Source organism: Tursiops truncatus, chromosome 11, assembly GCF_011762595.2.
Source record: "Tursiops truncatus isolate mTurTru1 chromosome 11, mTurTru1.mat.Y, whole genome shotgun sequence".
NCBI classification, from domain to species: domain Eukaryota; kingdom Metazoa; phylum Chordata; class Mammalia; order Artiodactyla; family Delphinidae; genus Tursiops; species Tursiops truncatus.
The window spans coordinates 66353594-66371442 of NC_047044.1; the positions used below are offsets into that span (position 1 = coordinate 66353594).

At 38.4% G+C, this 17849-nt stretch overlaps 1 protein-coding gene across 3 annotated transcripts in view; it reads right to left on the reverse strand.

The window, feature by feature from the left end:
- Nucleotides 1-17849, reverse strand: part of ANO6 (anoctamin 6) — a 200561-nt gene that overhangs the window by 44579 nt on the left and 138133 nt on the right. For all 3 annotated transcript variants that reach the window (XM_019934579.3, XM_019934577.3, XM_019934578.3), the window contains 2 exons: nt 9848-9953; nt 5687-5747 (listed from right to left, as the gene is read on the reverse strand). In XM_019934579.3, coding sequence (XP_019790138.1) covers nt 5687-5747; nt 9848-9953 — 167 coding nt within the window. The remainder of the gene's footprint in view (nt 1-5686; nt 5748-9847; nt 9954-17849) is intronic.

The window sequence follows — 17849 nt, forward strand, 5'->3', positions numbered from 1 at the left end:
GAGCGGCTGGGCCCATGAGCTATGGCCGCTGAGCCTGCGCGTCTGGAGCCTGTGCTCCTCAACGGGAGAGGCCGCAACAGTGAGAGGCCCGCGTACCACAAAAAAAAAAAAAAAAAAAAAGCCCTCTTTGCGGGAATGGAAGCATGGTGCCACAGCTCAGCTACCCTACAGCCTCATCGAGCCAAGACCATAGCCAACACAAGGGGCCCCTGCTGGTGAGTGTTCAGTATGGAGAGTGATGCCTGCACCACTGAGAACCTGCCCAGCCATTCATGCCCTTGCCTCTATCCAGGGGGAAATGAAGCATCCGTGGAAGGAAAGCCTTGAGGGCAGCAGGTAACTATGGACCAAGCTGCATCTGGCTGTTCTTGCTTCCCACCTGACCCATGCTGGCTGCATGGGCAGATACTCTGAAAAGAGACCCCTGCTTGGGGGAATGAGCCAACTCTCCTTGGGCTGCATATGAAGCGGCACAGTATACATAGGAAGCCACCCACTTACCAAAGTCCCCTAGGCTCCCATCTCCTTGATAAATACCACGCATCCCCATCAAAGAGAAGACCCCTACTTTTTAATTTACTTGAGAATTCTACTGCCAACATTGCCTTACCCCTTCCACCCATGAAGTTCTTTCCACTCTGTGTCCTCCCTCTGCAACTATGAAATCAGTCCAATGCTAGTGTACATTCTGTCCGCAAGGGCACACTTTATTCCCTATGCTGACCTCAACTTGTGCGCTTCAAAATGCATAGCACTCATGCACCCTGACCTATATTTGCTTCCGCGTTTGTTGTTTATCATGCCCACTAGAATGTCACCTTCTTGAGGGCAGGGATTTGGTACTGTTCCCAGGGGAAACACTAGCACACAGCAGGCACTTGGATAAGTATTAGCTAAATGAATGTACTGTGGGAAGTCATCCCAGGGACTGGAGAACCTCCATCACCTGGGACGCCTGAAGGATGGAATCATCCACTCGGAGGGCCCAGCTGATTCCCACTGCTCCCTGCTATGCCCGACCGTCCACTGTCCACCACACTCTGCTCCGCCAGTCACGTGGGCCTGGATGAGCTGAGATGAGGATGTGACTATTGATGGGTAAGGTTGCGGCAGCTCTAGCCCCTTGACTGCTGGGAGTTACTCAGGATAGACAGACTGAGGAATCATCATGCATACCGTCCTACCCCACAACTCACTCAAAGCACTAGGATTGCACATCAGAGGAAACCACTGGCCCTTTCCAACCTAAAGAAGTGGGTGTCTTTCCATTAATAGCCTCTTTATGAGCCCAGCCTGGAAAAAGCTTTCTAAAGCCACTTTGGATACCGTCCTTGTGTTTCTGTAATCCCTCTAAATTCTGTCATTTTAATTGAAATATTAGACATACAGATGTTTTTGAAATTTTTATTGATTTTCAATGAAGAAAATCCTCAATTTCCTCCTCTGCTAAGTAAAGAAAATTACTTTTCACTTTATTAAAAAAAAGCAGCTTACTTTCATGAATTTGTATCTTCAAACGTATCTATTTTTAAAAGAATTTGTGATGCAAGACATGAAAGTCCGTCTGTGTTTTGGCACCTACAGGTAGGCAGAGATGAAACAAACAGGACTGATCTCATGAGGCTGGAAGGCTGGGGCTTTCTTATTCCTGTTACAGAAAGAAGAGTCTGTACCTGTGTAGGTGAGGTAGGACCAAGGATGTGGAACCATCATTTTCCAGCCCATTTTTCAGAACCCCACACAAGGCAGTGCAATTATATCAAATAAATATTTCTGCATCCTTCTAAAAGTTTGCTACAACTTTATTACTATACATTGCATTTTGTCATTGATCTAAACACTGATGACAACCAAATTATTTGCAGAACTCTTATTCTGTGCTTGTCACTTTTTGTCTCTGGGGACCTCAGGTAATTTGCCTAATCTGCCTGAGTGTCATTTTCCACATCTTTAAAATGGGAGTGTAACAGCCATTTATATGTTCAGTATCTATCTAGCAACAGTATCAACAGGAGATGATTTATGAAAATCAAACTACTCTTCTCACAAAAAGCAACAGAAACAATTCTAATCAGTGCTATAGGGGAGGAACAGCGGTACCCTTCCCCTTCCTCCCTGAACTTGAACATAAAGGGTAAAATGACTGCTTTTGCCAAATCCTGAAATTGAGGATTTGGCCTGGTGAAAAATAATGATTGGGTAAGCAAATCCTCGAAACCTTGAGGGGCACAAACCCTGGGAGCTGTAGGAATGGGTGGGAGTTGCTCAGTTCCTCATTTCACAGAGCCAAGAACTTTGCAGGGTCCGTGAAAGACCCTGAGGGCCTAGCATAACCACCCAATGTTCTGGAGTATTCCTGGGCTACATGGCTGCTGACTCAGTGCTGTGCGTCCCAGAGTGAAAGCACCGGGACCTGGGCTGACTGTGCATATGCTGCCGGACAGGAATTTCCTGTTCTGTACCTTTTGCTCTCTCTCTCTTCCTGCAATAAAACAACTGGCCGGACTCCAGTGGGGAACTCCGCACTTATATTCTCTGGCAAGCCACACACCAGGCAGCTCTAGCTGACTGGTGAGAGACGGGACTCCTATACGAATACATAATAAGAGAGAAGGCTGCCTAGGACCTTGGGAATCAAAACCAGCTTGTTCTCTTAATCAGGACATTAAACAGCGAAAGAAAATATGCATCAGATGAAGAAGCTTCCCAATACACAGCATTGGTGGCTGTATCCAGCAATGTCTAAGGACGAGGCACACCCTGGTAGACGGGAGCATTCTGGTTGCCTCGAGAGTTTGCTGCTGAAGGGCTGAGACATTGTATTGGGCCTTGAAACTAGTCAGGCCTCTTCACTCACAAAGGCAGACAAGGCAGATGAGCTTGCTCAGCCTGTATTCTAGCTTCCTAACTGAAAGACTATGAGATGGAAAATACATTTCTCAGGAAAAACAACAAGGTTGTACTGTATAGCACAGGGAACTATATTCAATATCCTGTGATGAACCATAATGGAAAAGAATATTAAAAAAATGTGGGCTTCCCCAGTGGCACAGTGGTTGAGAGTCCGCCTGCCGATGCAGGGGACACGGGTTCGTGCCCCGGTCTGGGAAGATCCCACATGCCGCGGAGCGGCTGGGCCCGTGAGCCATGGCCGCTGAGCCTGCGCGTCCAGAGCCTGTGCTCCGCAACGGGAGAGGCCACAACAGTGAGAGGCCCGCGTACCGCAAAAAGAAAAAAAAAATGCCCATCATATGCATCTGTGTGTCACTTAAATCAGAAATGCAGCTGAATGGAAGCAAGGGTGGTTATAGACACTGTGTTATTTTGCTGGTATGGATGCAGCTGGAGAAGCAGAGACCTCAAACTAACAGTCGCAAGAGTCATTTTCTGATCTCCAAGTGCAGCTAGTTAGGGTGAAGGCTTCCTGAAATCCCCCCACTCCTCCTTATGAGCCAGTGGTCTGGTAAATCTCTAGGCCCAGCCTAGAACTCAAAGGTGAAAATTAAAAATTGCAGTCATGCAGCCAAAAGGTTGGCAGGGAGCATTAGACAGAAGTAGGTAAGAAACAACAAGGAATGGGGAGGGAGGATACGTTCAGAACCTTTACTTCAATCGTGGTTAGTTGGTGTTTAGGACTTTAGGAGTCAGTGTGAGTAGATGGAATGCTTTGGCCTACAAGGGGGGATATTTTTCAAGTAAGTCCATGATTTGTGCTATATTTATTAGAAAAGGTTTTCTACCCTCAACTTTCTACGGAGCAGAAAAATACTCTGTCACATACATCTGGGCACAAAGGAGATGCTGCAGGAATATGATGATGGTGATATGAAAAAACTTCAGTTCTGCAATTGCAGGCTTTCTGTAATGAGGTTCACAGCAGTAGTTCTCATAAGGCAGAGGTAACAAGAAAAGCAATATCAGGCATTTAAAATAAAGACTTCATCATATATACATATCCTTAAAGATACATATATGGTGCTACGAGCAGGGCCGAAATGTTTTCTGCATTCTACCATCTGATGAAATAAAAGCAGCGGCTCAGTATGCCTGTCAGTTCTATAAACATGGTGTAGTTAATGATCACAGAAAGCAGGGTGGGCTAGGGACCTTGAAGTATTTTTTGCTTTATTTTAAAAGTCTCTTTTAATTAGGGCTATCAGCATCCATTAGTATATGGAGTTCAATAGATGTGTTAGAATTTTATAGATTATGAACCAGTGCTGAGACTGAGGTTTAGGCAATAGTTAAAAGTGACCCCACCCAAGTGTTGGGCACCCACCCTCTTACCGGGGATAAAAAAAAAAGATTATTTTACAGTGGAGGAGTACAGAGAATCTTAATATATGACTTTGATCTTTAGTCTCCCATGTGTCAAATATTAGCTAGTGTTTGGCCTCCAGCCAAAACATGCTAAATGTCTGAATGACAGAGTGACTTATTAGGTAAGTTTGGCCTCCTTAGAGTTTATGCAGCAGTGGCAACTAATATCTCTTAAAAGTGTCCAAAATAATTGGCCTGTCTGTTCTGTGATTCATCTGAGGACCCTTCATAGGCACAACCACTGCAAAATAGAAATACCACCGAGGACACCTGTAAACAGCTGTATCTATACGTGAGCTGCATGTGTTGATGTGTTGTCTTCTCCAAAATAAAAGACTTGGTTCTGTTTCTTCCCCCAACTATCTACACCCTGAACACTATTTCCCCCTTGACTTACACAATGAAATTGGAAATGCATTTATCTTGGAAAGTGGACATTTTTTCTTCTATGGTAGAACAGTTACATCAATTAAACATGTGAAAGTCTGTATTTAAATAAAATGATAATTGCCTCATTACATTAATGAGGCTATTCAAAATAAATAATATATAGTATTAAAGCTTCTATATACAAATTATATTCTTTAGGATCATATCTGTTCTATTTATTAAACAGAATGTTACTATTATAAGAGTAGCAGCACATACCCATATAGAAGTGTATAAAGAAGAAAGCTTACCTGTAATCCTTGTGTTGCTGCTTTTCCCGAACCCCAAACCCTTGAAAGTCAGGTTGGATCACAGCTATGAGGGTTATTACAATAATGGCTCCCAGTGAATCGTGCCCCTGTGTATCCAGCCCTTGAGCAGTCCTCCCACCTCCTCATATTGTTGTTGGGTTGACCATGACTTGCTTTGGTTGATGGAACATTTGCAAACTTGATGCAAACACAGGCTTAAAAAATGCCTGGAGTGCGCTTCTCCTGTCTTGCTTCTCTTTGGAACCCTAAACTTCCATGTGAAGAATCCTGGGCCAGCCCACTGGAGGATGGGACACCATGTAGACCCAGAGGAGGTAGCCCAGCTGAGCCCCACAGACCAACCCCTCCTGGCGAACTATGCCTGGAGAATCTCCCAGCTGACGCAGAGAATCATGAGAAACAATAAACCTGTGTTTTAAGCCACTACATTTTGAGGTAGTTTTTTACGCAGTAATTGATACAATGTCCTTAAGAATTATAAATGGAGTCTGGGAGGAGATGAAGTTTGGGCAATCCAAGAGACTAAAAGTGGGTTACCTTAATCGCCTATATAAAACCATATAATGCTATTTAGTTCGGTACTTGTATGATCTTAAGGTTTTTGTTTGTTTGTTTTTAGTTAAGAGGCAGGCAAAAGGAAACTGAAAAAAATGGACATAACTTACCCCATACCCCCATAAATACTGCAAAGACTAGGGTTCCAAAACTGTCAAAGAGGCACAATTTCTGGAAAATACAATAATAACATGTACATGAATCATGTTCTTCACTTACTAGGAGTCAGCAAATATGAACTGCTTTGTATATGCTACACTTTGGGAATTTCTTTTAAAGCTGTTAACTAGTTTGACAATCACTATATCTACTACATACTTACAGATGAGATTTCTCATTCTCTTGAAAGCAAACAGCCTCTGCTGTATTTACCAGAGTACATTTTCCAATGGAATCTTTCCATATCATGATAAAGAAATAGGCTCAGCTGCTAAGATCCCACGCTGTTGAAAGCTTCTAACATACTTTTGAATAACAGCCTCTTTTTATGGACTATGATAGTGAATTTGAGGAAATAGAATGGCCCTAAGAATACAATGAACTCCAAACAACTTTTAGATTTATGATTTGCATCTGATTATCCAACCCTCGTCAGAGGGCAAGTTCCTGAATTCCTGCATTTCTTGTTAAGAGAAGCGCAAAGCTGGGGTTTACTTTGAGATGGCTCTCCCCCAGGAGACAGCTCTGCTTCCTCAAATCCAATGATGACTTTTCTACCATCGCTGATGGAAGCTTCCGTTAGGATAAGGAGGCACAGATGCTTCTGCTGACGTTACAAAGGGTACAATGATCATGAAGGAATACATGACATACTCTATTTACTAGTTCTGCTAAGTTTCCCCTTTTTGCTAGTATAAAAATAGTCTATCTCCCTCTATGAATTCCTGGAAGATCTTCCAATTAGTTACCGATTTTTCATTAGTGAGCATTGTTATAGCTCCTAAAAAAGGTCTATTAAGTTAGTGGAAAAAGTGGCGAACATATCAACTTTATAACAGATCTTATGAAAAGTAAAGAAGACATGGTAGAAAAGGAAGCTATAGGCTAACAATAAACAAATAAATAAATGAATGAATAGCAAACTTTCCAGTGCCAAAGAAAATTCAAATCTGCTTCTCAGAAAAACTCAACTCTTTTAAAGGTTCTTTCTATGTTGCCCTTTATACTGATATAAAATGAGTAAACTTTCATCTACATAAAAATATAAGTTACGTTATTTTTGTAAAATAATATCCACCCACCCACCTTCTTATAGATCCTTTTTCCAAGGCATATAGATGCCCTCAATCATCCACATATACCCTGAGCGGAAAGCACAGTCCCGAACTGCCTTTCAATTACTCCTCTCAAAAGTCCAGCTCAAGGAAGACAAAATTGATAAATGAGTGACCCATCTGGGGAACAATGCTCCCCACCTATTTATTCCTCTGCTCCTGGGACTCTATGGAACATGATTTCAAGTCTTTTAGCTTTGACTCTCATGGAACCATCTCTTCCAAGCTGTCTTTCAATGTCATACCTTATCCCTCATTGAAAATTATTGCAGGCAAAGTCCTAAGAGAAACATTTCTGCGTGTTATAATGTTATTCTGGAAGATTCTATCCAATGTTACTCTTCTAGGAATCAATGCAAACCTCTATTTGATACCTTCCTATCTGCCCTGACACCTCCACCCTCACTCCAGAAAGAGAAAATCCTATTATGCTGAGAAAAAGCCACTGGAAGCACATCTGTCAATGTTAGAGGGGGGAAAAAAAAAGGAGCAGCAAGAAAAGGCAAGTTTACTGCTAATGCCAAGCTCACCCCAGCTGCCTAGCTCAAGACGAAAGATGTGCCTTGCACTCTTATGAGAGGGAGTTAGGTGGCTTGGAGGAAGTTACCATTTTTGCCACTTGTGTAAGGATCAAGGAACGGAGAGAAAGAAGAAGACGGCTGGCTGGCCTCTCTGCTCTCCGTGCCCCAGGAGCAACATGGAAGCAGGAAGTAGGGAAGAAGATAAGCAAAGAGCTTTCTTGGTAAGAAGCTTAGCTTAGCTTGCTTGGCGGGATGGCACAGAGAGGGAAAGCCGGCTGTGTTAACAGCGGCCCCGAGTCAGCATACTGCTTTAGTCAGGTGGAGCAGGAAATAAGAGAGAGCTGTATACGCAGGCATGATGATTTTAAGCAGAGGAACCAGTTAGAATCTAGAAAAGTGACCTTTTGCTATGCTTTCTTCCTGCAAAGGAACAAAATCAAAATTTTATAATCGTGTATTTCAAAGAACTAAATATTACACCATAACCATGTTTCCTCTTTATCTTGCCAGCTAAAAGCTAAGAACTTTATTTAATGCTCAGTCACAAGAACAGTATTAATCCTGATTACTTCCATAATTGTTTCTTCATTTCCTTGATCCTGATTTTCTATTTCTATTTCTAATTTGTTAACAATTCTGGCATACATGTCAATTAGTGAATACGCCATCTCTTTCCAAAAGGAAAGAAATGAATATAAAAATGTATAATTGAAGAAATGACTGAATTAACCAATAAGCAGAAAAGCATGAAAAGGTGCTTCTCTTTTTCTCCTTTTTTACCTTATTTTTTCATTTCATTCTTTTACTCATATTCTTTTATATGCTTCCCTCCCTTTGTGAATCACTCTGACAAGACTCAAGGGATTTTTTGGGGAAACTGGAAGAGAATGATTCATTTTTTCCCAAAACAATGAAAAAAAACAATGTACACAGGGACATATTTGAAAGTCATGTGCTTAAGGATGGCTAGGTGGAGCAGAAGATATGAGAAAAGAGATGTGGGTTGGGTGTGTGAAAAATAATTTCTTAAGGAAAATGGAATTTCCATTTGTACTTTGTGGAGTGCAGTTTGCCTCTGGTATTATTGTCGGCACTTGCCTTAAATCCAGTGCCTGGGGATACACACTAACTAGTGACCTTTATGGGTCAACACCACTGGAAGGCAGGTTCTCTCTCTCACTAGCTCCAAGTCTTTTACTTTGAGTGATCTATGATAGATATTTATAGTCTGAAACTTGTGTTGGTTGAGGGGGGTGGGAAATGAAATGTATTTTAATTCATAAATTAAGTGTAGAAATCCATGTGCTGACAATACCCTGCAATCACCTTAATTAAGGGGTGGAACAATTTTCCAAACATAGAGTTCAGTTTGAGAGTAGAGTGCCTGGTACTACAGTCAGCCACTGAAGAACACGGTAATAGCAAGGAAGGCAGATTTGTTATCATTTTCTGGCTTTGTCAGTTACTAGGCGGGTGATCTTGAGCAAATCATTTAATCTCTCAGATCCTCAGTGTTTAAATCTGTAAAATGGACGTAACACCTGTTCTGCCAGTCTCACAGTGCTGTTTTGTGTGTCAAGTAATGATATAGTTACAAGAACTTTGCAAAGTATAGACTATAAAGTGGCATCACTATCTTAGCAGTGTATTCAGTTAAAATAAGACTTACACGGAGTAGATCAGAATATTCTGAGGTCATATAAAGATTCCTAAACTTTCACGGCAGAACTAGGGGACAGAGGAAAGATCAAGACAATGGAGACTACTACAAACATCAAAGTTGTCAGGAAAACTCTCTGAAGCAAGCAGACCATCTTTCTTCCTGTCTGGCGTTTCTGGCATGCCTTTCAGTAAGCTCTCTCCAGTCTCAGTGCTTTTCCTAAACCTCCTGGATTTTAAGAAGTCATATAGCTCAAGATCATCTGCATGTATAAGGGGAACCAGATGTGTTTTGTGGGAATGTTTTGAGACAAAGTGAATAGCTGTTACCATTTGCAGACAAAACCTTTCTTATGCATTTTTATAAATACAGTCTAAATCTGACCAGCAAGGTCTTTAAAAATCCAAGCAGACTTTCAGCACACTTTCAAAGTGGGAAAACACAAGTACAGATTTCAGGTTTCCATTCACTTGAATTAAGGAAAATACTTATAATAGTAAACCTATTAAATAGTATTTATGAGATAAGCCAGGTTTGAGATTTCTGCTTTGATTACTTGAAATACTTAAATTAGTTTCAATTCCACAGTTCCTCACTGACCCTTCAGGAGATTTTAGATAAGGCTTTTAATTTCAATTTATTATTTGTAAACAAGGAATAAACACATGCATTTTATATCTATCTTTCAAAATGAAGATTTAGTTGACAACCTTTCTAAATTCCTCAGAGGGAAAAATTATAATCACTATGTTGTACTAAAATTTTTAGAAGAAAAAACATCTTTCATTACTTGTAAATGTTTGGGGAAAAAAATACCTTTGAGGACTCGCAAGTAACATTGAGTTTCCAGAATGGACAAAGCTTATCACACTGAGGGCACATTATGATCTTGCCGCCAATATCAGGATCACAAACTTCTTTGCTAAAGAAAAGAGAAAAATAAAATTTAATTTTAAAAAAATTTAATGAACAGGACTTTCTTTCTACAAGCATGATAAAATCCAACATCCATTCATGATAAGAAAACTAAACTAAATTCTTATGAAACTAGGAATGGAAATGAACTTCATTAACCTGATAAAATCTTGCTATAAAAAACCATTCTACTTAATAGTAAAATGGTGAAAGTATTTCCTTTGCATCAGAAACAAGATGATGGGTCCTGCTATCATCCCTTCTTTTCAGTGGAGGTCCTTGCCAGCACAGCAAGTAAAAAAAAAACAAAACAAAACAAAAAAACAAAGATAGGAGGAATGGCAAGGGAAGAAAACTCCTATCACTAACAGATTACATAACTGTTTATATGGACAACTCAATAAAACCTGCAGATAAATTGTGAGAAAAAATGAGTTTAGTAAGTTTTCTGGACACAAAATCAGTATACATAATATATATAGGGTCACAAAAAGAAACTGTGTCTCTAAAGACCTGCAACAGTTTTTAAAACACCATTTTTCAATAGCTTAAAAAATATGAAGAGCCTAGGTATAAAAATCTAATTCAAAATGTATGAAATTTATATGGAGAAAACGATAAAACTGTTCTGGGAGAGTAAAGAACCTATATAAATTGGGTACATTATCATGGTCACAATTTGGAAGAATCAATACTTGAAGATGTTACTTCTCCTTTATATGAGCTGTAAATTGAATAGAAGAGCAAAGCCTCAGAACACTCAAGACATCTCCTAAAGAACAAGGTGCTACTGGGATAGGTTAAGAAAAACTGAGCAAGAGAACAAAATAAAGAGTTCAGAAAGAGACCTCTGTATACACCAAAACTGATGTAGAACATGCAGGGTAGGCCCAGCAAATTAGTAAGGTAAGAACTGATGTTTGAATAAATAGGGCTGCTGCAATGGAATATCACAGAAAAAGATGAAGTTGAACCACAAAATCCTATCATATACAAATCAATTCCAGGTGGAAAATAAAAATGCAATAGTACCAACTTATTAAAAAAACAATGAAAATTAAATTTAAAAGACTATCTAGATAACCTTGGGGTAAGGAAAAATTCTACTAATGAGACAAAAAGCTTAAATCATAAAGGAAAATATTAATACATTCAAAATCTTTTAAAAGTAAGAACTTCATTAAAACACCATAAAGAGAAAAGAAAAAAGATAGTCACAGACTGGTAGAAGTTTTGCAACACGTAAAAATGACAAAGGACTAATCACAAGAGTATTTTTAAAACTACTACAAATTAATAAGAAAAAACCAACAAACTAACAACAGGTTACACACTGCTCGCTCTAGGAGAAGCCATGCAGATGGACTCTTACGTGAATGGGACTGGAGTTGCAGAATTAGTTGGCCCTGCAAATAACTCAGTAAAAAATAACTGGGCATGAGAAACACTTCTAGAATATCTGAGTAAAGATCTTGGAAAACTTGCTCCTCTATAAAGCAAAGACACTGGCAAAATCTGTCAAAATTAACCTCTGCAGAACTGTGGAAATTAAACAAAGTCTTCTAGCAGTCTGAGGGGTGCTTATTTGAGGAAAAATAGCTGAATCTTTTCCATAAAATTTGGGGCACTTTAACTTGACTTATTGCCATCCCCATAACCTCAGCTTCATGGTGGCCTTTAAAACCAACAGTCTCACAACCAAGGTAGCCTAGCAGCCACTGAAGGGGCAGAAGTGGTTTGAAGTTACCAAAAAACCCATCCCCAGAGAGTTGTCACTATTTGACCTATCTCAAGCTCATACTGTGCAAATAGCCCTATCCCCAGAGTGTCTGTTGAAAGTAATTAGCAGGAATTATTTAACATTACAATTGCCTGAGGCAGTGACACCAACACAGACTAACAAGATGCTGATTAGAAAACTCAGAAGGAAAAACTGCATAATGAGATGTTCTGGGGGTGGGGGTAGGGTTAAAAACCTCCAACAAATTCCTAGAATTGTGGACAGTGCATATGACCAGCAAAGACCTGAGAAAACCTTAATCTCTCAACTGGCTGACCTTGAGGTTCTGCATAAGCAAGAAGTAAAGGCTAAGGAAGAGCTGCAAACTGCCTGCTGGAGTGCTGAAGGCATTCCCCAACACACAAACACAGAGCCACTCGGCAAAGGCTCAAAAAAATGATTGGTTCGAAGTATTTAAAGAAATCACTGTCCAATCATTAGCTGACAACTAAGCTTTTGTACACAGATCTCATGGCTATGCACGATAAAGAATACAGACTTTACAGAATTTGCTCAGGAAAATAACTAAATAAATAGCAGCAGCACAGCAATGACAACAGAAGCAACAACAAACCCTGAGGAGGGGAAAAATCTGGTTTCCAGATCTGCCACAATATTTTAAATGCCCAGTTTTCAACAGAAAATTACAAGATACACAAAGAAACAGAAAAGTTTGGCCGTAACACAGGGTAAAAAAGAGGTCAATAGAAACTCCCTGAGGATGTCCAGACACTGAAATTACTAGACAAAGACATAAATAAGCAATTATACATATGTTAAAGAACTAACAGAGGGCTTCCCTGGTGGCGCAGTGGTTGAGAGGCCGCCTGCCGATGCAGGGGACGCGGGTTCGTGCCCCGGTCAGGGAAGATCCCACATGCCGCGGAGCGGCTAGGCCCGTGAGCCATGGTCGCTGAGCCTGTGCGTCCGGAGCCTGTTGCTCTGCAACGGGAGAGGCCACAACAGTGAGAGGCCCGTGTACCGCAAAAAAAAAAAAAAAAAAAAGAACTAATAGAAACCATGCTTAACAAATTAAAGTATGTGACCATCTCATTGTACAGAGAATATCAATAGATAAAAATTATTTAAAAGACCAATAATGACTAAAATGAAAAATTCACTAGAGAGGTTCCTCTGCAGATATGAACTGGCTGAAGAGAAAGTCAGCTAACTTAAAACTAGGTCTATTGAGATTATCCAGTCTGAGAAACACAAAGAAAAAGGAATGACAAAAAATGAACACAGCCTCAAGAGATGGGTGGGACACCATCAACAATACACATAATAGGAGTGCCAGAAGGAAGGAGGGAAAGAAAGGGGCGGAAACAATATGTGAAGAAATAATGGCTGAAAAACTTCCCAAATTTGATGAAAACATTAATTTGTACATCCAAGAAGCTCAACAACCTCCAAGTAGTATAAACTTAGAGATATCCAAACATAGGCACATCAGACTCAGTGTGTCAAAAGACAAGAAAAGAGAATTTTGACAGCAGAGAGAGAAAAGTGACTCAACATGTTCTAAGACTCCTCAGTAAGACAAGCAGTTGATTTCTAAACAGAAATCATGAAAGCCAGAAGGGAGTGGGATGATATCACCGAAGTGCTAAAGGAAAAGACCGTCAATCAAGAATTCTATATCCAGCAGAACTATTCTTCAAAAAAGGAAGGACAGTTTAATTAGGTCCCATTTGTTTATTTTTGTTTTTATTTCCATTATTTTGGGAGACAGATCAAAAAAGATATTGCTGCGATTTACGTCAGAGAGTGTTCTGCCTATATTTTCCTCTAGGAGTTTTATAGTGTCTTGTCTCACATTTAGGTCTTTAATCCATTTTATTTTTGTGTATGGTGTTAAAGAATGATCTAATTTCATTTTTTTTTTAACATGTAGCTGTCCAGTTTTCCCAGCACCATTTGTTGAAGAGACTGTCTTTCCACCATTATGTAGTCTTGCCTCCTTTGTCATAGATTGACCACAGGTGTGTGGGTTTATTTCTGGGCTTTCCATCCTGTTCCATTGATCTATATTTCTATTTTTGTGCCAGTACCATACTGGTTTGATGACTGTAGCTTTGTAGTACAGTGTGAAGCCAGGGAGCCTGATTCCTCCAGCTCCATTTTTCTTCCTCAAGATTGCCTTGGCTATTTGGGGTCTTTTGGGCATATATCCAGAGAAAAACATGGTCCAAAAGGATACATGCACCCCAGTGTTCACTGTAGCACTGTTTACGATAGCCAAGACATGGAAGCAACCTAAATGTCCATTGACAGAGTAATGGATGAAGAAGATGTGGGTGCATACACACAATGGAATATTACTCAGCCATTAAAAAGAATGAAATAATGCCATTTGCAGCAACATGGATGGACCTAGAGATTGTCATACTAAGTAATTCAGAGAAAGAGAAATGTCATATGATACCCCTTATATATGGAATCTAAAAAGAAATGATACAAATGAACTTATTTACAAAACAGAAACAGACTCACGGACCTAGAGAAGGAACTTATGGTTACTGGGGGGAAGGGTGAGGGGAAGGGATAGTTAGGGAGTTTGGGGTCGATATATACACACTGCTATATTTAAAATGGATAACCAACAAGGACCTACTGTATAGCACAGGGAACTCTGTTCAACGTTATGTGGCAGCCTGGATGGGAGGGGAGGTTGGGGGAGAATGGATACGTGTATATGTATATGTAAGTCTGAGTTGCTTTGCTGTGCACCTGAAACTATCACAACATTGTTAATTGGCTATACTCCAATATAAAATAAAAAGTTTAAAAAAACATGAAGGAGAAATTATTTGAAAGATTTATATTTATATAATAGATTTTTATAATGAAGGAGAATTATCTGAAAGATTCCACTGCTAGCAGACCTGCTCTACAAGAAATACTAAGGAGAGTCCTTCAGGCTTAAATGAAAGGACACTAGGCAGTAAGTCAAACTCAGCTGAAAAACTAAAGAGCAATGGTAGAGGTAACTACATAGGTTAAAGAAAAAGAAGAAAATATAAATACATTTTTGCATGTAATTATTTTCTTCTATCTGATGTAAAAGATAACTGCATAAAACAATACTTATGAAACTGTGTTGATGGGCTTATAAATGTATAAAAATGTAATTTGTTTGATAATAATAGCACAAAGGGGGAGGGGGACAGACCGATACCAAAGCAGAGTTTTCATATGTTACTGAAATTAAGTTGGGATTAATATGAACTAGATTGCTTTAAAACAAGATGTAAATTATAATCTCCAGGGCAACCACTTAAGAAAATACCAAAAAAAAAAAAAAAAGAAACAACAAATTAAAATAGAATTAAAATGGTATACTAGAAAATATTTTATACAAAAAATGTAGTAATGGAGGAATGAAAAAAAAGACATAAGACATATAGAAAATAAATAGAACAATGGAATAGAAAACAAATAGAAAAATGGATGTAATTCCAAGCTTATCAGAAATTACATTAATGTAAGGGAATTAAATATTCCAATCAAAAGACAAAAGGCAGAAATAAATGGAATAGAGAATAGATATGCAACAGAGAAAAATCAACAGTTGGTTCTTTGAAAAGATCAATAGAATTGACAAGTTTTTAGCTAGACTAGTCAAGAAAAGAAAGAGAGAAGATGAAAATTACTAAACTTAGAAATGAAAGGAGGAACATTACTGTTGACCTTACGGAAATAAAGAAGGAATATAAGGGAATAATGTCAATAATTATATGCCAACAAATGGAATAATCTAGATGAAATAGATAAATTCCTAGAAAAACATAAATGACTGAAGTTGACTCAGGAAGAAATAGAAAACCTGAATAGACCTACAGTGAGTTAAGAGACTGAATTAGTAATCAAAGAAATGCCTAAGCCCATGTGGCTTCACTGGTGAATTCTATCAGCCATTGAAAGAAAAACTGATGCCAATGCTTCATGAACTCTCCTAAAAATAAAGAGGTAGAAACATTTCCCAATTCATTCTATGAAACCAGTATTACACCGATACTGAAACCAGACAAAGGCATCACAAGAAAACTATAGACTACTATCTCTTATGAATATAAATGAAAAAATCTTCAACAAAATATTAACAAATTAAATCCAGTAAATCAAATCAAGTGGGATGTATCCAGGAATGCAAGGACCATTCAACCGTACAAAAATCAATTCATGTAATATGCCATATTAACAGAATAATGGATTAAAAACTAGGAAGAGAAGAGAATGTCCTCAACTTGATAAAGAACATCTACGAAAAAACCACAGCAAAGATCATAGTTAGTGGTGAAAGACTGAATACTTTCTTCCCAAGATCAACACTGTACTAGAGGTTCTAGTCAGGGCAACTAGACAAGGAAAATAAATTAAAAACCTCTAGATTAGAAAGAAATAAGTAAAACTATTTCTATTCCAGATGATATGATATAGTATATTAAAATCCTAAGGAACCCACCAAAAACTATTAGAATTAAGAAGCCAGTCCATCAAGGTTATAATACACAAATCAGTATATAAAAAGTAATTGTATTTCTATACAACATGAATGAATAATCTAAAAATAAAATGAAGGAAACAATTTCATTTACAATAGCATCAAAAATAATAAAATACTTAGAATAAATTTGAGAAAAGAAGTGTGAAACGTGTACACTGAAAACTATAAAATATTGATAGAAATTAAAGATGACCTAAATAAATGGAAAGCTATTCTGTGTTTATGGATAAGAAGCCTTAATATTGTTAAGATGGCAGTAGTCCTTAAAGTGACCTACAGATTCAATGCAATTCTGGCTTTTTTGTAGAAATGAACAAGCTGATCCTAAAATTAACATGGAAATGCAAGGTACCCAGAATAATCAAAACAATCTTGAAAAACAAAGTTTCCAATTTCAAAACTTACTAAAAAACTACAGCAATCAATATAATCTGGTACTTGCATAAAGGACAGACATATCGATTGATAGAAACGAATTGATAGTCCATAACAAACTCTTATATTTATGGCCAAATATTTTTTGACAAGGGTGCCAAGATAATCCAATGGGGAGAAAATAATCTTTACAAAATGGTGCTGGGACACCTGAATATATACCTGGCAAGAAAGAAAGTTGAACCTTTACCTTATACCATTTACAAAAATGAACTCATAGACCTAAAACTATAAAACTTTTAGAAGATAAACATTGAGAAAGTCTTCATGACTGTGGATTACAAATGCTTTCTAAGACATGACACCAAAAGCACAAACAACAAAAGTAAAACATCAGGTAAACTGCACTTCATTAAAATTAAAAACTTTTGTGTTTCAAAGGACACCATCAAGAAAGTGAAAAGACAATTCACAGAAGGGGAGAAAATATTTGCAATATAAATATTTGATAAGGGGTTTTTATCCAAAATATATGAAGAACACTTAAAACTAGACAATACAAATGACACAATTAAAATGGGCAAAGAATTTGAACAGATGTTTCTCCAAAGAAGATATACAAATGACAAAGGAAGCACATGAAAAGACCCTCAACATCAGTGGGCATTAGGGAAATACAAATCAAAGCCATAATGACCTACCACTTCATACCAACTAGGAGGGCTAATATTTATTTGTTTATTTGTTTATTTATTTATAACCCAGCAATAACAAGTGTTGATGAGGATGTACAGAAATCGGAATCCTCGTACATAGCTACTGGGAATGTAAAATGGTACAGTCACTTTTAAAAAGATACTTGGCAGTTCCTCAAAATGTTAAATCTACAGTTACCATACATCCCAGCAATTCCATTTTTTGATATATTCTCAAGAGAATTGAAAACATATGTCCACACAAAAACTTGTACATGAATGATCACAGCAGAATTATCCACCATAGCTAAAAAGTGGAAACAACCCAAATGTCGACTGATGGATGGATAAACAATGTTGTTGTGTATCCATATAATGGCATATTATTTGACCACAAAACGGAATGGAGTACTGGTCCATGCTGTACCATGGATGCACCGTGAAAACATTATGCTAAGTGAAAGATGACAATCGCAAAACACCACATGCTGCACACACTATATGGTTCCCTTTAGGAAATGTCCAGAATAGGCAAATACGTAGAGA